The sequence below is a fragment of the Lasioglossum baleicum genome, chromosome 7 (assembly GCF_051020765.1).
Source record: "Lasioglossum baleicum chromosome 7, iyLasBale1, whole genome shotgun sequence".
NCBI classification, from domain to species: Eukaryota; Metazoa; Arthropoda; class Insecta; order Hymenoptera; family Halictidae; genus Lasioglossum; species Lasioglossum baleicum.
Window position 1 is genome coordinate 1,065,026 of NC_134935.1, and position 23,548 is coordinate 1,088,573.

Below are 23,548 nucleotides of genomic sequence, written 5' to 3' on the forward strand. Positions count from 1 at the left end.
ATTCATCTTCGCTGAATTCATCTTCGCTGTCACTCATATCCGTAGTATCACTCGAATCACTACTACAATTGTTCAATTCTACTTGTTCAATGTTTTTATTTAACAAAAATAACGTTAAAGCCGATAACGTTTTGTCATCCATGGCAGCAGCCATTTTTGATTTCAAATTTAGCGCTACTAACTTCGCATCAAACGCTTCACCTCAGAGCTGTGGTAGCTGATGCGCGAGAAGTGGTGGGGATCTAGGGAATTCTGAGCGATTCATGCGTTGAAGCGTGAAACGGAACGCACCCCTGGAAACGTAGCTGTAGTTATTTCATGTCGATTTCATTGTTTTGTTGTGAAGAATTCCAAGTTTCAATCTAGTTCTTTATTTAAAAAATTTGTTGGGTTCATTTTATTTGCTGAGGTCGTTTATTTTGTATGTGCACATTCAAAATTGTGAGCATTTTTATTTCTTGCATTACTGTCGAGAATTAGAAAATTAATTGGCGTCATCGCTCATTTAGTTTGCTAATATGCTGAATAATAAATGAAATGTATTCTGGAAGTGTACAATGAGGAAGTACAATGAGCAACTGTTTAGAAATTGTCCGTTCCAAGTGGCAAACTGATGAATTGATGATTCGCATCGAATGGACAGTTAATTTTTAGTAAAGAAGCGATGGGACGGTTATTAGTGCAAGGAGGCTGCAGCACAGCAGTTCCCGAGTTAGAACGTTGCACCCAGTGCATAATCTCCTTCGTTGCTTATCGAGAGGTGCAATACGATGATGGGTATCGGACTGCTAATAAACTCTAATGGGGCTATTAAATGCTCAGTACTGACGCAACTGCTCCTCCATTGTTATATTCGCTCTGAATTATTACGATCTTGTCAAACACGTGCCATTGCACACGTGTATATGTATTGTTCAGCCATAATGCTATCTCGGTAATAAAATAAAATAAAGCCTATTTATTTACATATACCAACCACTAATATACAGGGTGTCCCAGACCAGGGCCCGCTCTAGGGGGGGGACAACCCGGGCATTTGCCCGGGGCGCCAAAACTTAGGGGCGCCATTTTGGCTTTGGCTGCAAGTGTGAGAAAAATATTGATGTTTTAAATATTCAATTAATAGAAAATTTCAGACTACCCTTGCCAGACGATTTTGCTAAAAAAAAAAGGGTCATTCTGTTCAGCGCGGTGCTTAGTGCTTAAAAAGGGGCAGCAATTTATTTTTTTGCCTGGGGCGTCGTAACCGCTGGAGCGGGCCCTGCCCAGACAAAGTGGTCTGTTCCGTTTCACGCTTCAAGCGCATGAATCGCATAGAGAAGCGTTCCGTTGCATTCAATGCGCACATCAGAACGCTCAGAATTCCCTAGATCCCCACCACTTCTCGCGCATTAACATCGCATCAGCTACCACAGCTCTGAGGTGAAGCGTTTGATGCGAAGCCGATGCATTAGCGGTAGATTTGAAAAAATCAGATGCAAGTAAAGCACATTATTTATTTTATATATATTAACATTAATATAATCACTGAATGAACAGCGTAACATAACAGAATATATTTTTCTTCCATTTTTGGACAATGAATTTATTATTTAGTCATTAATCAATAAATACAACAATATACAATATACAATAAACAATATAACAATTGAACACCCCAATCCCAACAAGTCATTCACGTGGCCTGATGGGGCAGTACTTCTACTAATAGATCTATATAGAGAAAAGGAAGCCGAATTTAAAAACGGCTTGAAGAGGAACATCGTAATTTGGAAGGAGATTGCAGCCCAACTGCAGCAATGTAATTATGCTGTAAATGGGCTGCAATGTTCGACAAAATTTGCCGGTCTACGTCGTATATATATTATTATTTATTTGCTAGTGTTTCTAAAACTTTTAATAAAGATTTTTGAATTTCGATATTTTCAGAATGCATTCTTTCTCTTTCCTGTTTTCTTTCTCTGTGTCTGGCTTCTTTCCTTTCCTCCGCTGCCCTCCTTTCTTCGTCTCTTTGAATTTTTCTTAATTCTCTTTCTTGTTTTAGTTCTGCTATGTGGCTTTCTAAAATGGTTTCCACCCGTCTTTTTTTAATAGGCGTACCTGTAATACATATTAATATTTTTTTTTATATTTTTTTTTAATAATATTTTTTTATATATATATTTTATTACTTTGGGATCCAACCATGGACGAGGAAGAGCTGGAACCTGGTTGGGTTATAGGTGTAATCAATTCTAGCCCTTCGCTGCATGCTACAGCTGGAGGCTGCATATAGGCCCTATCGCCAATAAGTGAATCTATGGCCTACAACCACAAAATAAATTTTATAAATCTATACATAATAGATAGTATTGTATTTACATTTTTACGTATTATACACATAAGCATATACTTACAGAATAAAAGGCCCAACTGCTATACGCGTTGCCGCTTTTATTATTTTGGTCTTTTATATTTTTATAAGTACGACGTAGACCGGCAAATTTTGTCGAACATTGCAGCCCATTTACAGCATAATTACATTGCTGCAGTTGGGCTGCAATCTCCTTCCAAATTACATTGTGTCTCTTCAAGCCGTTTTTAAATTCGGCTTCCTTTTCCCTATATAAATCTATTAGGAGAAGTACTGCCCCATCAGGCCACGTGAATGACTTGTTGGGGTGTTCAATTTCCTCACGTAATTCAGGAATAGCAGTAATAGTATCCATTTTCGTGACAAAATCGCTTGACAGAAACTGCTTTCAAATTTAGCGCTACTAACTTCGCATCAAACGCTTCACCTCAGAGCTGTGGTAGCTGATGCGCGAGAAGTGGTGGGGATCTAGGGAATTCTGAGCGATTCATGCGTTGAAGCGTGAAACGGAACGCACCCATACTGTCACGTCCGGTGGTTCAGCCATCGGTAATAATTGATATAATCAATCATGTATAACATATACCATTTGAATTTCTTTTTATGCTTAATCTAATAATATTGTACGAGAAACTAAATATTAAATACTATTGTTGATAATCAATGTCGTACTATCGTATATTACACCACATTGCGTACGATAGAATTAGGAAACCTCATTTTGAATTTGAATCTTTATTGAACGAAATAAATGCGTAGCGAAATTTATTTCATTAAATAATTGAGTCATTTCCAAATATAAATCGTGAGTGAATATCCGTTGAAGACTGTCCATCACTGAAGACTGCGAAGATTTTTCAGAAGAATCGATGAGCAATAAATTGTTCATCGATCTACGAGATACACAGATGTAATATGATCTGGCCAAGAGGAGGATAAAAAATACAATGCACACAATTCAAAAGAGAGTGACTGAGAAGAAAGCAATTAAGAAAAAATCGATCTATGAGATGCGCAGAGTATTATGATTTAGTCAAGAGGAGGATGAAAATACAATAGAAGAGAGTGACAGAGAAGAAAGCGATTAAGAGGAAATGGGGATGAAGTAACCACCTTATGAAAATTACGAACAAAGGATTGATCGATATATAAAAGGGCTCCTCATTAGGAGCTCAATCTACAGTACACAAACCACAGTACGCTATTCAAGAACATCAATTCATATTAACGAAAATCAGCTTGCCTTATTATCAACTGTGTGTCATCTTAATTGAAGTAAAGTTCATCAACAATACGATCTCAAAATCAACGCAGAAGCCCTTGGAGCACAAACCTCGAAAAAACCACCTCAAAATCAACGCAGAAGCCTTCAGCAAGAAGATTGTTCTAATCAAAAGATGAAATCTACCTAGCGGTAATTACAAACAAATTATAATAAGATTTCGAGAAATATTATGTATCTGAAATTTGGAGCTTAAAATATATTGTACTTTTATTTATTTCTATTCAAACAAATAAAATCATTTATTAAAGAAAGTACCCAACTTCGATTTCTACGTTCCAATTCCATGACTAAAATTCACATAGAATATTAAGAAATCCTCAATTACCCGAACCGAAGCCGGTGAATGCAGGTAGGTTCAAAACTGCGTTGTATCTCAATTCTAATCTTTCCAATCACAATACAAATCTTTTAAATTAAATTTCAATTAAACTATCAAATCTTTAATACGTCCACCTTAGGACGTAACAATACACACTTGCTTCCGATGACAATAAAAGTAGAAAATAAAATATATAAAAGACTTTTTAAAAACCACGCTTATATTAAAATGCACTAAAAAAGAGAAAATAATTTTTTTCCTGGTTCTCCATGAAATACCGAATCCAGTTAAATAATTAATACTATTTTTCCCCAAAATTTTAAGCAATTCGTTCAAAATTTCTTCTGTTATAAAATTAGTGTATATGTATAATTAGTGATTTTATAAATATCTACTTCATAGGTGTATAGCAGGGATGGGCATTTTTTTGCCTCAAATGAGGCAAGACTGCCCATACCACAGCGCCCACTGCCTCCCACCAGCATCCACCGTTACCATGGAGAAAGAATGCGCTTCGGCCGTAGCGAGCAGTGCGCATGTCTCGCGAAGGCTTCGCACTTCGCGTATCGCGGCCAGGGGGAGACAACTCTTATCACCGACGAGATACTATTAAAGACTGCCAGCCCCTGTGCTATTCAGCGGGGCGGGTAACCGGGCGCAACGGGCGCGGGGATAACGTGAAAGTTACAGTGATCTGATATACCACATCGCTAAAAATTCGAAATAGTGCCACAATAATGCCAAAACATCGTCTGAAATATGGCGGAGAATGTAACATTTAATAATAATCGATATGGTTTCGTGATAATTCGCATTCTCCCCGATACATCGCGACGAGAATCTCCTCAGTGGTCTTCTTTACCGACAAAATGCTGTCGTTGGCCTTCTGTTTCTCTGGATGGAGCCAGAATATATCCTAGAGGGCGTAAGAAATACCGAAAAATTCGAGTCCCGCCAACTCCCACAAGGCTGGCAGTCTTTAATAGTATCTCGTCGGTGCTCTTATGTATGGCCTTGGACTGCTTAGTACAGTTCGAGGGAACTAGACTAGATGGCACCACGATCACAGCACATGTGGGGTCGCGGGTACCACTCTGCATTGACAGCGTAGTGGGGAGCTGCCGCGCCAGCGCACGAGCACTGACGCCATTATCGACGGCACGTCGATCGTGCCGATCGATCTCTTCGCTCTGGTAGCTCGAACAGTTTAGACGTGTTTTCACATTGCTCCATAGTCATTTCTGATCAGCCATTGTGTGGCTCGTGATTAACTGTAGCATCACGTGTATTACAGTGATTCGGCATTGTGCAGTTTATGTACCTTCTCAGTGCTCTGTTAATTAGAAGCGCGCGAATTTAAAGTGCTAACGGATCATAAACCGTTAATTTATGCATTTAAACAGCGCCCCGAGAAAGCGTCTCCGCGCCAATTGTGCCAGTTGTCACTGATTGCACAATTTACCACTAACATTGAATATGTGAAGGGCCCGGAGAATGTAGTAGCTGACGCCCTTTCTCGGATTGAGTCACTTCGACTCCCCTGCGAGATCAGTCTCTCTGATCTCGCAAACGCTCAGAAGGATGATGAACAACTGGCGGAACTCCGCAAGTCGTCCACTCATTCCTGAGTGCTCAAAGCTATATCTTGGGGCCCTGAGCATACTTCGATTTATTGTGAAATATCTGGCGAGGCTATTCGGCCGTATATTCCGGCGAGCTTACGTCGAATAGCGTTCAACATTTTCCATGCGCCCGCACATCCTGGTCCGCAAGTCACTGACAAGCTCATCAGACATAGGTATGTGTGGCCAGATATGCAGCGCGATATTCAACGTTGGTGTAGGGAATGTCTCGACTGTCAGCAGTCAAAGACATCGCGTCATGTGAAAATGATTCCAGATAGAATCATAGCTCCTGATGGTCGTTTTGACTATGTGCATATCGACATAGTAGGTCCGTTACCAGTTCGTGATGGCTTTCAGTACTTGCTGACCATGATCAATAGATTCTCTCGCTGGGTTGAGGCTATTCCCCTCAAGGAAACCTCCGCCCTGACGATTGCGCGTGCATTCTTTGATAATTGGATTTCGCGTTACGGTTCTCCGAAGATAGTAACGACGGACCAAGGCGCGCAATTCGAGTCGCGTTTATTTTCCGCACTGTTATCCCTTACTGGAAGCGAGAGAATTAGGACTACGGCCTATCATCCGGCATCGAACGGATTGATTAAAGGCTGCTTTAATGTGTCATAAGGATGCTGATTGGACAAAGTCGCTTTCGACAGTCCTTTTGGGCTTAAGGTCGCATGTCCGCTCGGACACGAACGCCTCTCCGGCGGAGTTCGTGTTCGGGACGACATTGCGCCTCCCGGGAGAATTCTTTCTCCCTGACGATTTCTCGCCGGGTCCAAATATTTTCTTGGAGGAGCACCGCGAGTTCATGCGACAGATTCGTCCCGTACCTGCGGCGCACCGTAATTCTCGAAAAGCGTTTGTCTATAAGGACCTTAGGGAATGTTCCCATGTATTCATGCGTAATATGGCCAAAAAGGCTCTTGAAAGGCCGTATACGGCTACTCTCAATATTTGAACTGTAGTAAGTAACAGTTCGAGTTGTCAGGACAACATATTTATTTGCACATGAACTTACAAGAATTGGATTATAGGAGAAAAGAATATGTATATAGAATGTTATAATGAGATATCGCCTACAGTCCTTCGTGGCTTGTATCTCTCTCACTCTCACACACACACGAGCAGTCCTTCGCCGTGACAACAATTATACGTTCGGTTCAAATCCTCAACTCTATCTCTCTGCTCTACTCCCAAATACACCTGTCTATATAAACATCGTTCACGATTCGCGTCTTCCGCATTAGCCTACAGGGGGCAGCGGCCACCAGTCGCGAATAACACACAGAATTACTCATCATTACATAGTTCGCGCTTACAGATTCGGCCATCCTGATCTATAGTTCGACCACGAACGTAAATACAATACAATAATTAAAGAAAACTATTACGTAAATAAGAATCAAAAGTGAAAATACATATACATATACTTAAAGCTATTCATCACTTATTCTAACCCACGGTTTCAATTTATCCGACGAAAAAATAGTATTCAATGTAAATTTTTACTCGTAACTTCAGACATGGGAACCAATAATGTCCTACAATTCCATGTATGGTTTTATCAATACCAACGTGGCCCATCTCACCGTGATAAATTCTTATAACGCTATTAATCATATTTTCCGGAACGACAAATAAATTTTTCTCTGAGTATACAGGGTGTCCCAAAACTCGTGAAAATCCCGAAAGGGGGTGGTTCCTGAGACCATTCTAAGAGACATTTTCCTTTGCACCAATGTCAACTGCGGCTTTGTTTAGGAGTTATTAACGAAAAACACGGACCAATCAGAGCGCGCCCTGGCCCGGCGCGCCCTGGCCCGGCGCGCCCTGGCCCGGCGCGCCCTGGCCCGGCGCGCCGCGGCGGCAAGCGAGTGTCGGTGGTACGCCGCGACATCGCAACGAACAAGAGTTTCTCGATAATGTGAACCCTCTCCGATTTCGATGAGCTTTGGATATGTTGTCAAGTCCATGATTCTGAACAACATTTCTCTTTAGACTTTTTGGCGATCGGCTTTAGTTTACGAGATAATCGTAAAAAAAGAGAAGAAGCAGAAACTGATTGAATTAAAAACTCACGTATTCAGCCGTAAATCCATTTGCTGCTTCGAAATGTGTGTCACTGGGTCACTCGGTGACGAACTGCACAGATGTCTTCAGGTATACGGCAGTACCGAAAGTCAAGGGACGTACGGCCAGGTCGACGAACTGCACAGCCGGTGGTAGAAGGCCTAAGGGATGCGCGGTCAAGTCGACGATCCAGAATTTTACTTTCACTTTCGAATCGATAAATAATTCGTATGTTTATTTCACACAGATGCCTTGAAATTTTTCCACACTCACAATCACTGTTCACATTTGTCAACACATAGTTATGCACTAATAATAATTGCCATATCCCTTGTACTGCTGCACAAATCACAACAATCAGGTAATGCAATCACTAGACTGCGGATTTCATGCATTTGCAGCAAACATGAGTAGGTGCATTTTAAGACAGTAGAGAGATTAAAATAATTTCAAAACACCATAGTATTATTTTCAACTTCTTAAAATAATCACAGTGAGAATCAAATATCTGTCTGGCTCCTGTCCCTTGTAATAGCGGCAGCCAACATTCATTTTGCATAAAGATCCGTAGTCTAGTGATTAGTTTAAATATTACTATCAAAAACACAGCTAATAGCAACCGTTAGCTTTGAATTGACAAGTCTTTGGAGATGTTCTCTCTACCGCGGCTCGAACGACACGGATTTTCCGCAAGATTTTTCTAAAGAATTTAGGAAGGGCATTTAGAGTGTCGAAATTCGAAATGCACGATGTAGCACGAAAACGACGGGACGGTTAGACGAAAAACAGGATGCGAGAAGGACCGCTGTAAGATTTATGGCAACCACATGTTTAGTTTTTCCTGCAGATTGGTACGCAGAGTCGATGGGTAACCGTTCGAAAACGTCGTCTGTCCTTCTTTTAGAAAGTTTCTTAAGGAAGGTATAGGACAATAGGGATACTACGCTGACCTGACATTTTTACCCCCTGCTGGGTAAAAGGACGGATGATTTTTCTGTTTTCGAACAGTTACCCATCGACTCTGCGTACCAATCTGCAGGAAAAACTAAACATGTGGTTGCCATAAATCATAAAGCGGTCCTTCGATCTCGTATCCTGTTTTTCTTCTAACCGTCCCGTCGTTTTCGTGCTACAGCGTGCATTTCGAATTTCGACACTCTAAATGCCCTTCCTAAATTCTTTAGAAAAATCTTGCGGAAAATCCGTGTCGTTCGAGCCGCGGTAGAGAGAACATCTCCAAAGACTTGTCAATTCAAAGCTAACGGTTGCTATTAGCTGTGTTTTTGATAGTAATATTTAAACTAATCACTAGACTACGGATCTTTATGCAAAATGAATGTTGGCTGCCGCTATTACAAGGGACAGGAGCCAGACAGATATTTGATTCTCACTGTGATTATTTTAAGAAGTTGAAAATAATACTATGGTGTTTTGAAATTATTTTAATCTCTCTACTGTCTTAAAATGCACCTACTCATGTTTGCTGCAAATGCATGAAATCCGCAGTCTAGTGATTGCATTACCTGATTGTTGTGATGTGTGCAGCAGTACAAGGGATATGGCAATTATTATTAGTGCATAACTATGTGTTGACAAATGTGAACAGTGATTGTGAGTGTGGAAAAATTTCAAGGCATCTGTGTGAAATAAACATACGAATTATTTATCGATTCGAAAGTGAAAGTAAAATTCTGGATCGTCGACTTGACCGCGCATCCCTTAGGCCTTCTACCACCGGCTGTGCAGTTCGTCGACCTGGCCGTACGTCCCTTGACTTTCGGTACTGCCGTATACCTGAAGACATCTGTGCAGTTCGTCACCGAGTGACCCAGTGACACACATTTCGAAGCAGCAAATGGATTTACGGCTGAATACGTGAGTTTTTAATTCAATCAGTTTCTGCTTCTTCTCTTTTTTTACGATTATCTCGTAAACTAAAGCCGATCGCCAAAAAGTCTAAAGAGAAATGTTGTTCAGAATCATGGACTTGACAACATATCCAAAGCTCATCGAAATCGGAGAGGGTTCACATTATCGAGAAACTCTTGTTCGTTGCGATGTCGCGGCGTACCACCGACACTCGCTTGCCGGCGCGGCGTGGCGCGCCGGGCCAGGGCGCGCTCTGATTGGTTCGTGTTTTTCGTTAATAACTCCTAAACAAAGCCGCAGTTGACATTGGTGCAAAGGAAATTGTCTCTTAGAATGGTCTCAGGAACCACCCCCTTTCGGGATTTTCACGAGTTTTGGGACACCCTGTATATTCTCTACGTATAAGGTCCTATCTCGTATAAGCGATCGAGTCTTTCAAATAGACGTCAACGGAGCGTCTCGTAATGTATCCATAGAATTGTTGAAACCAGCTTACACGATTTCGCAAGACTTGGACGACACGATCGCTTCTGACGGTTCTTTGAGCGGTGGATCTGCTCCCCCGCTAAGAACGTATACGAGAAAAAAGGTCACTAGTTCGACCTAACAAGCGACAGTACTAAATAGTGTATCGTATAATTTTTTTTGGAATTCTCTTTACATCGGCAGTGTTGTGAAGTGAGAATGCGTTAGCATCGCGGGATTACCGATCATTTACAGCACAGCCCTGGAGGTGTCAAAAATCCTTTCATTATAAAGAGGATCATGTGGTGCGTTCGTCGCGTCTTTCTGCCCTATCGAGGGAAGAAAGAAATATCAATGTACGAGCCATTGTGCTCAATTTTGTGCATCACCCTTTTCATACAAATGCAATTGTTATTATATTGTATCATGCGTTCCCTGCAGCAACGCACTAGGGGGGGAGTGTGTGGGGTCGCGCTTATCACTCTGCATTGACAGCGTAGTGGAGAGCTGCCGCGCCTGCGCACGACCACTGACGCCATTATCGACGGCACGTCCATCGTGCCGATCGATCTCTTCGCTCTGGTAGCTCGAACAGATTAGACGTGTTTTCACATTGCTCCATAGTCATTTCTGATCAGCCATTGTGTGGCTCGTGATTAACTGTAGCATCACGTGTATTACAGTGATTCGGCATTGTGCAGTTTATGTACCTTCTCAGTGCTCTGTTAATAAATTGTTATTATTGTTTACACTCGTTAATAGTGTCTACAATTGAATTATTCACGTGTTGAGAGTAGGCTCATCACTTGTGATTTAAGACCATCATTGATCCTTTCTGGACCAATCCTTACACACATGTGGGCTCGGCGCTGCACTCGCCCAATGGCGAGGCTCCGCGCCTGCGCACAAGTTGCTCCGGAGAGAAACGCTGGGATGAGCTATTACGCTCATCCTGCTCGTCGTGAGATCTCGTCGTATCAACACGTGTTTTATCTTCGCCCAAGTATATATTGTCAGCCACGTGGTGGCCTATTACAATCTGTAGTTACCATCATTGTATTACTCGTTGTTCCGTCGCAACGGATCGTAGTCCTACACAAAGAAATGTTTTTCCTCGCAAGAAATTCGTTAACGGAAATTCTCCTTTAAACATAAAGAACCATGGCATCTGCAGTGAACCGTACTGCCGCGCGAAATAAAGAGCTTAAGGGTCGACTTCGTATTTTATTTATGATATAGCCGTTACCAGCCGTTTTTCGGATTAGAAGATTATTTATGCTACGGTCACTCAGGTACGGCCAAATGTTATTTTGTACATCCGGCAATTCTCGGAATACTTACTTCGTCCCGGGCTAAGAATATTCACGGTCACTCAAGATACAACTCTAAAGAACCCTCGCCGTCATAAATTACAACCCCAGATGTGTAACCCCAGATGTGTACGTCCGCGTTCGCTAAGCTCAGTCCAAGGTTAAACATTCAATTCTTTAAGGATACGGTCAAGGGGCGACAGTCAACCGTCGAGCGACGTCAATTACCGCTCTTGCCTTCATACCAGGTAGCACCCCACTCTTCCTTCCGACTAGACCAGCCTCTCAGTCACCATGGAAGGAAGTTTGAACAATTAAGGGTGTCCTGATTGGTAAACGACGAGTTGACTGAACCAACCCGGACAGTTCTTTCCCTCATTACAATAGATTCTACTTCCCTTTCCTCGTCTAAGGTCAACCTCTCCACCCACGAGGAGCCTAACCGACCTCTCGCTAAGACCAACGTCCAGTACTTTCAGCAGTTCGTTTCCGAATCTCTGAACGAGTAACACTGACCAGTCTTGCTTGAGCGTCTCACGTGATTGCTGCATACACGATCAGCACATTTCACTACAATACAGATCAACACGGTTTGATCTGCGCGCGTCTAAGGCAGGATCTGTTGGATTAGCCTTACTGACGAGTTCACCAACAGATCTCGAACGAAACGCGATTCCTCCAGTCAATTCCTTGTCCACACGATCCGTTATTTAATTTGAAATAGTTGTCTAAGATTAGTTTGGCGGGCAACATTCGAACAATCGCGAACCCATTTCTCTACAATCGAACATTTTGAAATCGGCAGTTCCGCGATCGAACATTTGGTCCTTCGAGCCGGATCCGGTGGCCTAGTGGCAATACAGTGCAGTGCAAGTACGAACAATCCAGTGAGAACAACAACAACGAGATTGGAGGAATCAACGAGCCTTAGCCGTCATCAACAATCAACATCGTCCATCCAAGGCAGCAGACGTTCAGATCAGCTCAAGGTAGGCACGTTACATTGAATTAACCGATCAGGAACCACACGTGACAAATACCAGTCAGAACTCTTCGAAATGGCTAATTCAGCCAAATCAACCGTACGCATTCGCGCTCTCAAACACAAACAACGTGTTTTCAAATACAACTTGACCAACTTCACTAACGAGCTAACAGAATATCAAGATTCCGCGACCGCGCGTACAAAATTACGCGAACGAATAGATCGTCTAAGAAAGCAATTCAACGGTTTCAACGACGCACAAGATGAGATAGGGCATCATGAAGATTTCGATCAGACCGAGACTGAACGCAAGGATGTAACCACGGTGTACGATGACGCGTTAGCTAACGCGATACAGTTGTTAGAAGGTTTCGAACCGACCATTAGCCAATCGACAAGAACCGTGACAGATTCACCGGCACCGTCCACGTCGACTAGCATAAGCGGGGTGCATCTGCCAAAAATGAATCTTCCAATATTCGACGGTCGCCTTGAAAAATGGCTACCCTTTAAAGACGCGTTTTTAAGTCTAATACAAAAACACACAGGACTAACAGACATACAACGGTTCAACTATTTGAGACTATCGGTATCGAGACAAGCACAAGCCGCCATCGAATCATTCACAATGAGCGAGGTAAACTACCAAGCAGCATGGGCCCAATTAATGGAAACTTACGATAATCAACGCGCACTCGTTCTCCGACACACCGCACTACTGCTCGAAACGCCGGCAATGCCAAACAGTACGCCCGACGCGATCAACAATCTAGTAAACCACCTTCAATCGCACATCCGTTCGCTGCAAACCCTTGGCCGATCATGGGAGGACATCGCGAATGACTTTATTATCAGCATCGCGATCGATCGTATGTATTCTGAGACGCGCCGAACTTGGGAACAAACATTTTTGGATACGCAGATGCCTCAGGCAACAGCGATGTTTAAACACCTTCGTAACGCATCGCATCAAGGCAGCTCTCGCGCGTCAGCAGTAAACCAAGTCAGAACCGCGTTGCCAGAAACCCACCGTCCGTCGACAAGCACGCGATCACGACCCTCGAAAAGATCCTGGACATCCGCGACGAGATCGAAAGAGATCTCATCATCACCTGTACCTCGAAAACGAACATTCGTGACAACGACTTCTGAACAAGCATGCAAGTTCTGCAACTCGCGAACGCACAAATCCTACGCGTGTCCTAAATTCATGAATATTTGTGCCAAAACTGCCTGCAATCAAATCACAAGTTCGAGAACTGCGTCAGAGGTCAATGTCGTATGTGCGGACAGAGACATAACACTCGACTTCACACTGACCAGAAATCTACAATTCCAACTGCAGAGGCCTGACTAGCATCGGGAATCGCCAGACAGTTATCGCTTCCTACTCGTACTTTCTTGTCAAACGGAATAACGAACGGTCTGTTAACCACCGCACGAATTTATATACTAGATCGCGATCGCAATCCGATATTGTGCCGTACGCTGATCGACACGTGTTCCAATGCAAACCTCATCACGGACGAACTCGCGAAACGATCGGGCTTACCGACGACCCGTCAGACAGCAGTCATTGAAGCTTTAAATCAATTGAATACCACATCAAGCAGCCTCGTGACCGCCACAGTCAAATCACGATTAACAAATTATCAACGAACACTAACGTTTTGCACAATCCCACGGATCGCAGGGACAGTACCAGATAATCAAATCGATCGAGCCGACCTTCGTATATCAGCAAATTTGCCTCTGGCCGATCCAGACTTTCATCACCCGGGAAAGATTGATATGTTGCTCGGGACCGGACCTGCGTTGTCATGCCTCAGCATAGGGCAAATCAACCTATCAAAACAAACCAACGTTGATCTTATATTACAAAAGACCCAATTCGGATGGATCTTAGGAGGTGATTTCGTCACGACACCACGAATGAATCATCGAACCCTTTCTACCAACGTAAATTTCGAACTACAAAGATTCTGGGAAATCGAGGAAGGAGCCGTTAAACAATTCCGATCACTTGAAGATCAAGCTTGTGAAAGTCATTTTACCGCAACCGTGAAACGCAACGAGTCCGGTCGATACATTGTAGCATTACCCTTCAATGAAAAACGGGAACAACTCGGAGAGTCATATTCGCGCGCCTTGAACCGTTTTCGAACGCTTGAACGAAAGTTAGAACGTGATCCGGAATTAAGAGATCAATACACAAAGGTGATAGACGAATATCGCTCACTCGGACACATGACACGCGTGACGAACACGCACGCACCAGGGTTTTATTTACCACATCACGCAGTCATAAAACCAACGAGTTCAACAACCAAACTCCGGGTCGTGTTCGACGGGTCAGCCAAAACAAGCACGAATCTCTCGTTGAACGACACCCTTCGAATCGGTCCCACGTTGCAAGACGACCTTCTGTCGCTACTATTAAGATTCCGAATGCATGCGTACGTTATTACCGGAGATATCGAAAAAATGTATCGTCAATTCCTCGTTCAACCCGAAGATCGCGTTTACCAGAGAATATTATGGCGAGACACACACCAAGAAATCAATACATACGAATTAAACACTGTTACGTTCGGGCTCGCGCCAGCTCCCTATTTAGCCATACGATGCTTACACCAATTGGCAGACGACGAAGCACGCGATTTTCCGGAAGCAGCGGCTCGAATTAAGAAAGACCTGTACGTCGATGATTTATTGACCGGTACAGATTCGCTAGCGGAGGCGAAGAAGTTGCAACATCAAATAATCACCCTATTGAAAAGAGGCGGTCTCAATATTCGACAGTGGGCGTCAAACGAACCGAGGTTGTTATCAAACTTAAGTAAGGAATTAATCCATCCAAAGATTCTCGGTGATGAATCCACCATGAAAACATTAGGAGTATCATGGGACGCCAGACACGACGCGATTCGATATTCAGTTCAACCTTCCGCAACCACGGAAATCACCAAACGAACCATATTATCGACCATAGCAAAGATCTATGATCCACTCGGGTTACTCGGACCCATTACAATTGTTGCCAAAATATTGATGCAACAACTATGGACCTTAAAAATCACTTGGGACGAATCTGTCCCAGTCAACATCCACACAGAATGGATGAACTTCAAGGGTGACATACAACAACTCAACAATATCGAATTTAATCGTTTGGTGAAACTGAACAACGCGAGACAAACACAAATACACGGGTTTTGCGACGCAAGCGAAAGAGCCTACGGCGCCTGTATATATATACGAACAATTGATAAATTCGGGTCCATTCACGCTCATCTACTCTGTGCCAAATCACGAGTCGCACCACTTAGCCAAATCACATTGGCTCGACTGGAACTGTGCGGTGCAGTATTATTAGCTACCTTGTTCCAAACCACACGGAATGCATTGACGTACAATATCGACAAGACCACTTTCTGGACAGATTCAACCATCGTCTTGGGTTGGTTGCGCAAGCAACCGTCAATTTTAAAGACGTTCGTCGCGAACCGAGTAGCCGATATCCAACGGAAAACAGATATTCAATCATGGCGGTATGTTCGGTCAGCAGACAATCCAGCCGACCTTATTTCTCGCGGAATCACCGCAGCCGAGTTCAACAACAATGCGCTTTGGCGTAACGGACCTGAGTGGCTCTCAAAAGAGCAAACGGAATGGCCACCCGCAAGATTCACTAAATGTGAAGAATTACCGGAATTGCGTTCAGTAACCTGTCTAGTCAGTTCGACCATCCTAACTGATGAGATCTTGATGCGATACTCGTGCATACACAAACTCCGACGAATCGTAGCCTATTGTTTACGCTTTCGAGTCAAGGATCAAAACACAGGGCCTTTATCTCTTAAGGAAATAAAGGATTCTAATAAACGAATAGTAAAGGTATTGCAAGCCGTCACCTTTGCTCAGGATATTCGCGATTTAAAAGTAGGAAAATTGTCAAACACCAGTAAATTACAACCGTTGTGTCCATTTCTCGACGACGAAGGAATCCTGCGCGTTGGTGGACGACTACAGAATTCCTCGTTGTCCTTCGAACAAAAACATCCGATATTATTGCCTCGGGGACATCACATTACTAGACTTATAATACGAGATTCGCATCAGAAAAACCATCATTCAGGGATTACAGCCACACTCTACGACGTACGACAGTTATATTGGCCAATCGACGGAAAAAATACAACACGCCAAATCATTCGGGGCTGCATCAAGTGTTTCCGGATGAACCCCAATCCCGTCGATTATGTTATGGGCAACCTACCTGCCGCGCGCGTCACCGAAGGTCGCCCGTTCCTGACCAGCGGCATAGACTATTGCGGTCCTTTTTTCATAAAAGAGCGGCAATTCAGAAATCGAGTCCGAGTCAAGGTATACGTGGCCGTTTTTGTTTGCTTTGCAACTAAAGCCGTCCATTTAGAGGTCGTCAGCGATTTGACAACAGAAGCATTCATTGCCGCTCTCAAACGATTTATAGCGCGACGAAGAATTTGCAAGAACATTTACTCAGATAATGGTACAAATTTCGTTGGCGCGAACAATGAGTTAATCGCACTTCAACAAACATTATCCAAGGATGAGAAATTTCATCATTTTATAACTGCCAAGGAAATTTCGTGGCATTTCATGCCAGCGTTATCACCTCATTTCGGTGGATTGTGGGAGGCCGCCGTCAAATCATTTAAACACCACATGAAACGAGTCGTCGGCATAGAACTGTTCACACATGAACAATTTACTACATTCGTTATCGAGGTCGAAGCCATTCTCAATTCGCGTCCTCTGACACCTCTCTCGTCGGATCCGAACGACATGTCCGCTCTTACTCCGGGCCATTTCCTGATCGGTGGTTCTTTGACGTGCATTACCGAGACTGATTTCAGCCAAACGCCATCCAATCGCCTGTCTACTTGGCAACATATCCAGAAGGTCAAACAAGATTTCTGGAAACGATGGCACAAAGAATATGTTCATCAGCTTAATATTCGTCCCAAGTGGACCAGGGGAGGTCACGAGATCAACATCGGAACTGTTGTACTTCTGAAGGACGATTCTCTGCCACCATTGTGTTGGCATCTAGGTCGAATACAACAAATTCATCCAGGGCCAGACGGGATCATAAGGGCAGTAACCGTTCGTACCATCAACGGCACGTACACGCGAAACGTGAAGTGGCTAGCGCCTCTTCCTAATTCAAACAGCGCACAATCATCCAGTGCTGCTGTCTCAACATAAACCAAGTGAGTCAATGTCTTATATTGTATTGATCGATCGAACCGATCAACGAGGGGGAGCATGTTCCGTCGCAACGGATCGTAGTCCTACACAAAGAAATGTTTTTCCTCGCAAGAAATTCGTTAACGGAAATTCTCCTTTAAACATAAAGAACCATGGCATCTGCAGTGAACCGTACTGCCGCGCGAAATAAAGAGCTTAAGGGTCGACTTCGTATTTTATTTATGATATAGCCGTTACCAGCCGTTTTTCGGATTAGAAGATTATTTATGCTACGGTCACTCAGGTACGGCCAAATGTTATTTTGTACATCCGGCAATTCTCGGAATACTTACTTCGTCCCGGGCTAAGAATATTCACGGTCACTCAAGATACAACTCTAAAGAACCCTCGCCGTCATAAATTACAACCCCAGATGTGTAACCCCAGATGTGTACGTCCGCGTTCGCTAAGCTCAGTCCAAGGTTAAACATTCAATTCTTTAAGGATACGGTCAAGGGGCGACAGTCAACCGTCGAGCGACGTCAATTACCGCTCTTGCCTTCATACCAGGTAGCACCCCACTCTTCCTTCCGACTAGACCAGCCTCTCAGTCACCATGGAAGGAAGTTTGAACAATTAAGGGTGACCTGATTGGTAAACGACGAGTTGACTGAACCAACCCGGACAGTTCTTTCCCTCATTACAATAGATTCTACTTCCCTTTCCTCGTCTAAGATCAACCTCTCCACCCACGAGGAGCCTAACCGACCTCTCGCTAAGACCAACGTCCAGTACTTTCAGCAGTTCGTTTCCGAATCTCTGAACGAGTAACACTGACCAGTCTTGCTTGAGCGTCTCACGTGATTGCTGCATACACGATCAGCACATTTCACTACAATACAGATCAACACGGTTTGATCTGCGCGCGTCTAAGGCAGGATCTGTTGGATTAGCCTTACTGACGAGTTCACCAACAGATCTCGAACGAAACGCGATTCCTCCAGTCAATTCCTTGTCCACACGATCCGTTATTTAATTTGAAATAGTTGTCTAAGATTAGTTTGGCGGGCAACATTCGAACAATCGCGAACCCATTTCTCTACAATCGAACATTTTGAAATCGGCAGTTCCGCGATCGAACACTCGTATTACATAGCACCTTTGCTATCAGTGACTACACAGCGAATAAATAGAGCTGTTCGGTGTAATCTGTGAACAATTCCTTTCCTCCACGATATTCCCTCTGATAGAGTCATACTACGTGAGTGTGTAGGCTCACGATAATTTCCCTACACTGGTGACCCTGAGTTAAATCCTCTGTACAATCTACGTGGCCTCTGGCACTTCCACTTTGTGACTCATATTTACGCCACACACATCACGTGATTAACCGTGATTGAACATGACTGATGTTTCAATCCCTGTCGCTATTGGGCGGAATTTGGCGCTAATATATGACTACTACCTACTATGTACCGCCAAAATCAACTTTCAATTGTCAATCACCGTGCCCCGTGCTGTGATTGTGTGGACTTGGAAAAACGACGATTTCATTACAACACACAGGATTTTTTTATAATATTTTATATTTTATCCTACACAAAACAACATTAATAACCTTGAAAAAAGAAGTTTGCTCAGTGTTAAATCCATTTTACAAATAATTTTGCAAAATTGAACGACACTCAGGAAACTTATTTTCGAGCTTATTTTTGGAATTTTGTGCATAAATTATACAATTTTTTAAAGTTTTTTTTAGGATAGTGGACAGTGAGGTGCAAAGGAGTGCAGCAGTTAGAAGAAAAAGTGAAAAAAGTGCATGAAAAAATAATATTAGTGCAGAAGACACATAAAACTATTTATATAAACTGTATAACTATATAAACAATTAGTGGACATATAAACAATTTGGACAAAAAACAATGGTGAGAGCTTGTTGTGTTCCACAGTGTTCGTCGGGTGTGAAAGTCTCAGCATACTTTTTTCCCGAAGACGTCGAACAATCAGAGTCTTGGGCTAATGAAATTCAGTGTCCTGTCATACTTCAACTGACATCTGAGAGACGTAAATACAGAGTGTGTTACAAGCACTTTGAAGAAACCTCCTTCCTGTGCTTTGCTCAGGGAAAAAAATTAAAAAATGATGCAGTTCCAACTTTGCATTTGCCAGTGCAAAGTGAGAAGACGGAATATGCTCATGAAAATATAGAAGCAGAAGAATATCCAGCATCTGCTACACCGCTGAGAAATGAAGACACTAATCATGAAGCACTGATTACGCCAAGTATAGATATGGTTTACGCAGAAACAGCGTGGGATATTGATGGACAAAACGAAGCTGGTCCAAGTACATCATCAGGACAGTTACAGCAGTGTTCAACCCCACAGAAGAGCCAAAATGTACTGCTGCGGGGCATGAAAAAGTGCCAATTGACCCCAACTGCAGTCAGATTGCACAGCGTTACGAAGAAATTACTGTTATGCAACCGTTATGCAAACAGGAAGAGAGAAGATTTAAAGATACGACTGCAACGAGCAAGAGCTTTATCAGAATCTAGTCTGATAAATCGATTTGAAAATCTATCTGATACGCAGAAGATGTTCATCAAGATGCAGTTACGCACATCCAGATCCATGCCACAGGTGAGTAAAATTTTTAGATGTAGTTAATAACATATCATTTAAGTATCCAGCACTTACAGCCAACGAAATTTGCCAACAAAATGTTAAATTGTATTATTGTTCACATGGGTCAACATGATGTGATGCACAGACAGTAAGAAAGGTAATGTTTACAATTGCAATATCTTTTTGCACGCTGTTCCACATGCATGAAGTTGCACGAAGTGCCTGAGAAACTCTATATATTTTCTGAACAAAATTCGAGATGGTACTTCAAAAAGTGTCCAATTTTGCATAGAATGACCCTATAATTAACTGGTTTTATGTTTGGATATGGCTGTACAATATATTTGACCTTCATTTATTGTTGCTATGTAATATATGCTGTATTTTCATTGCGTTATTTAATTGTAACTTATTTATAACTTTATGCAATATGTTTTCAGGGAAGGCGCTACACGACGGATGAGAAGATATTGGCCTTAGCACTTCTGAAGCAGTCAGCAAAATCGTACAAGCTACTGAGAAAGCTGCGTAATTTACCCAGCGAAACAACACTGAAGAAGATGCTAAGGAAAATTCCAGTCGAGACTGGAGTATCACAAGTTGTGATGGAGCATCTTCACCGTCAAGCGAATACCATGGGTGCTCAAGACAAATTATGTATACATATTGATGTGGGATGAAATGTCTTTGAAGTCTCATGTGGACTACAATGTAAACAGTGACAAGATCATTGGGTTCGAAGACTGGGGCACAAGAAGAACATCAAGATTTGCCGATGATGCCCTTGTCTTTATGTTAAGAGGACTGTACAGTGGATGGAAAATGCCCATTTCTTACGATTATTGCGAAGGACAAAGACACCGCAATTAATACAGTGCATCAAGAACATAGTGAAAGCACTGAAGAAAACTGGGCGACAAGTTGTTGCCACTGTATGCGACCAAGGATCATGGAATGTTGCTGCCATCAAGACCTTACAGGCAAGCACACGGGCGAAAAAATTGAGACAAGGAGAAGAGCACCGTATGTATACATTTTATTAAGTTTTCTGTATAATTTGAAAAATATAATATTGAGACTCAATGCAATCATTTTGTACTTATAGGTGACATCATTGAAATAGATGGTATCCAATTAATACCATTTTATGATCCACCGCACCTGATTAAAGGAGTCAGAAACAATTTATTAAATAAGGATCTGGAAATAAATGTGACACCATTAAGAAAAGAATGCGAAAGGCAATTCGCATCATGGAGGATCATTAAGCAGGCGTATAATATGGACATCGCTGGCTACGTGGTACGCCCCATGATGAAGAAGCTGACAAATGAACATGTCGTACCTCAGAGGATAAAGAAAATGAAAGTGAAGTACACATCAAAAGTGTTCAGCGAAACAGTGGCATCACATATAGGATTCCTTGTATGTGCCACCAATGTAAGTAAAAGTTATATTTCACTATATGAATAATATGGACGTTCTGTTATGCTTGAATAACTAACAAAATATTAATTACTATAGGCGTTGTAGAAACAGACCATGGCTCATTGAAGATACAAAAGGAGGAAGGCCTCACGACAGCAGAAGTCCTTAACTTCTTCAACAAGCTGTTCGACTCCGTCAATGGACACACTGCAGCCTTAGAAGCTCCACTGAGGACAGTCGTATCAAAGGCCAGTGGACATCAAGAATTTTGGTCCGACGCAATAAGGAGTTTAAAATGTATGCGGTATGTTCATCCAGTTACAAAAGTGCCAGTGTCTGAAGCACTATGCCTCAAGAATTGGATGAATACTATCTCTTCATTTGAAATTTTATGGAGATTTTTGAAGACACACGGATATGAAAATTTGAAGACAAGATACGTCAATCAAGATCCCTTGGAGAATTTGTTTGGATGCATGCGATCTGTTGGACATCAGAACGTAAATCACACTCCGTATGGCTTCGAGATGGGATATAAAATTCTACTCATCAACAACATTACCTCCAGCCGAAGTGTTGGCTTCAACTGCGAAAATGTATGCAGTGGGCACTTCCTGTTTACACTAAGGAAACTACTGACAGAAGAAGTAGAAGAAGAGACTGAGGTGTCCGAGGTAGTGGTGGAAGAAACGAGTGCTGCGCCTCAAAATTCTGAAGATATAATACAAGAAGAGTACAAAGAAACAACAGTGCTATTTTTAAAAAAATATTATGTGTTAGCCCACACAAAGAATGTGAGTTGTGCAGAGCATCATTTCGCATATTGAACGAAGATGCATCAATACAGAATGTATTAAAAAAAATTGATACTTTGCTGCACAAAACCAAGCCTCATGTGTATTTTAGAAGTAAACTCCAAGAATACATGGAGAACATGTTGCATGGGGAAATCAACTTTCCATTTATTGTATGTATGCAGCATGCACAACAATTGCAAAAAAGAATATTGACTGTGAAAGTCTCACACTATATTGGCAAGTGTTGCACCACAGTCAATAAGATTCGATGTGGGAAGGACGTCAGAAGACGACGAGACGCAGTACTTCAGCAAGCATTATTGAAACATAATAAGTTTGGAAAATCTGCACGGAAGAAAACTTAAGACATCGAGGAAGTTCAGTGCTATTCAGTGTATTTTGATGTCATCTGTGTATACTTTGTATATTTATGTATATTTTGTATATTTGTGCATTATATTTTTTTTTTATTAAAGACGACCGAACTTATCGACAGCACCTGCGGGTCACCGGTTACACCGCGCCCCGCCGATCCCGCGAAATCCTCAGGTGGATCGAGTAGCTTGGGGCTCAGGTGGATCGAGTAGCTTGGTCTCACGGCGGACGCGGGGACGAGCGTACTGTGTGCGAGCAGATCGATTGCTAATCGATAAGTTGGTAATTAACCGAAATTCGGAAACGTGTTTTAGTACGTGAACTCCTAAGATTTCTTCGATCCTCTCATCCTACTCCTACTTAATATTATTATGTATTATTATATTATTTTATTATGTATTATATTATTTTATTATGTATTATTATATTACATTAAAATAAAAAATTGTTAAATTAAACTATGTTTATACAAAATTATTGTATCCTTGTACTTTGAGTTTAAAGTAAGCGGTATAGTAGGTATATCTATAGCTATATGTATATCTATAAGCTATAGAATCGTATAGCTATATATACATACATATATAGGTTTTAGTTGAGGGCTGTAGGATAGATGGCTGTAGGACTCAGCGTAAAGTAGGTTTATGGATGAGAGGGGGCGTGCCGCGAGCGGGGAGGGATGGTTAACTGCGGCCATCTTGAGTGGGACCACACTGTGGTGCGCTCTATAGGCGCCTTTAAATACTAGTGTAGCGTCTGTACTGGTCTGTAGTAGTCTGTACTATATTTTTAGCATAGAACA

At 42.3% G+C, this 23,548-nt stretch overlaps 3 protein-coding genes across 16 annotated transcripts in view; 1 reads left to right on the forward strand and 2 right to left on the reverse strand.

The window, feature by feature from the left end:
- LOC143210726 (Y+L amino acid transporter 2-like) overlaps window positions 1–23,548 on the reverse strand; it is a 694,702-nt gene that overhangs the window by 320,275 nt on the left and 350,879 nt on the right. The window lies entirely within an intron of this gene.
- On the reverse strand, window positions 940–7,311 carry LOC143210547 (uncharacterized). Of its 3 annotated transcripts, XM_076427482.1 has the most exons (4): window positions 3,701–7,311; window positions 2,397–3,651; window positions 2,172–2,304; window positions 940–2,100 (listed from the first exon to the last, which is right to left on the reverse strand). In XM_076427482.1, exons 2-4 carry the CDS (start codon window positions 2,706–2,708, stop codon window positions 1,868–1,870), a joined length of 678 nt encoding a protein of 225 aa, XP_076283597.1. In that variant the 5' UTR covers window positions 2,709–3,651; window positions 3,701–7,311; the 3' UTR covers window positions 940–1,867. The 3 variants fall into 3 exon arrangements, with proteins under 3 accessions (XP_076283597.1, XP_076283596.1, XP_076283598.1); XM_076427481.1 differs by having other exon boundaries at window positions 2,397–7,311; XM_076427483.1 differs by having other exon boundaries at window positions 1,927–2,100; window positions 2,185–2,304; window positions 2,397–7,311.
- On the forward strand, window positions 9,845–20,962 carry LOC143210728 (uncharacterized). Of its 2 annotated transcripts, XM_076427864.1 has the most exons (4): window positions 9,845–10,995; window positions 19,269–20,161; window positions 20,292–20,303; window positions 20,587–20,962. In XM_076427864.1, exons 2-4 carry the CDS (start codon window positions 19,442–19,444, stop codon window positions 20,824–20,826), a joined length of 972 nt encoding a protein of 323 aa, XP_076283979.1. In that variant the 5' UTR covers window positions 9,845–10,995; window positions 19,269–19,441; the 3' UTR covers window positions 20,827–20,962. The 2 variants fall into 2 exon arrangements, with proteins under 2 accessions (XP_076283979.1, XP_076283980.1); XM_076427865.1 differs by lacking the exons at window positions 9,845–10,995; window positions 20,292–20,303 and having other exon boundaries at window positions 19,439–20,161; window positions 20,587–20,959.

Coding starts and splice junctions, on each gene's coding strand:
- LOC143210547 (XM_076427482.1), bottom strand. CDS start 2,708: ATGGATACTATTACTGCTATTCCTGAATTACGTGAGGAAATTGAACAC. Junction 2,305..2,396: donor GCAGTTGGGCCTTTTATTCT/GTAAGTATATGC, acceptor TTGTGGTTGTAG/GCCATAGATTCACTTATTGG. Junction 2,101..2,171: donor GTCCATGGTTGGATCCCAAA/GTAATAAAATAT, acceptor TATGTATTACAG/GTACGCCTATTAAAAAAAGA.
- LOC143210728 (XM_076427864.1), top strand. CDS start 19,442: ATGGTGAGAGCTTGTTGTGTTCCACAGTGTTCGTCGGGTGTGAAAGTC.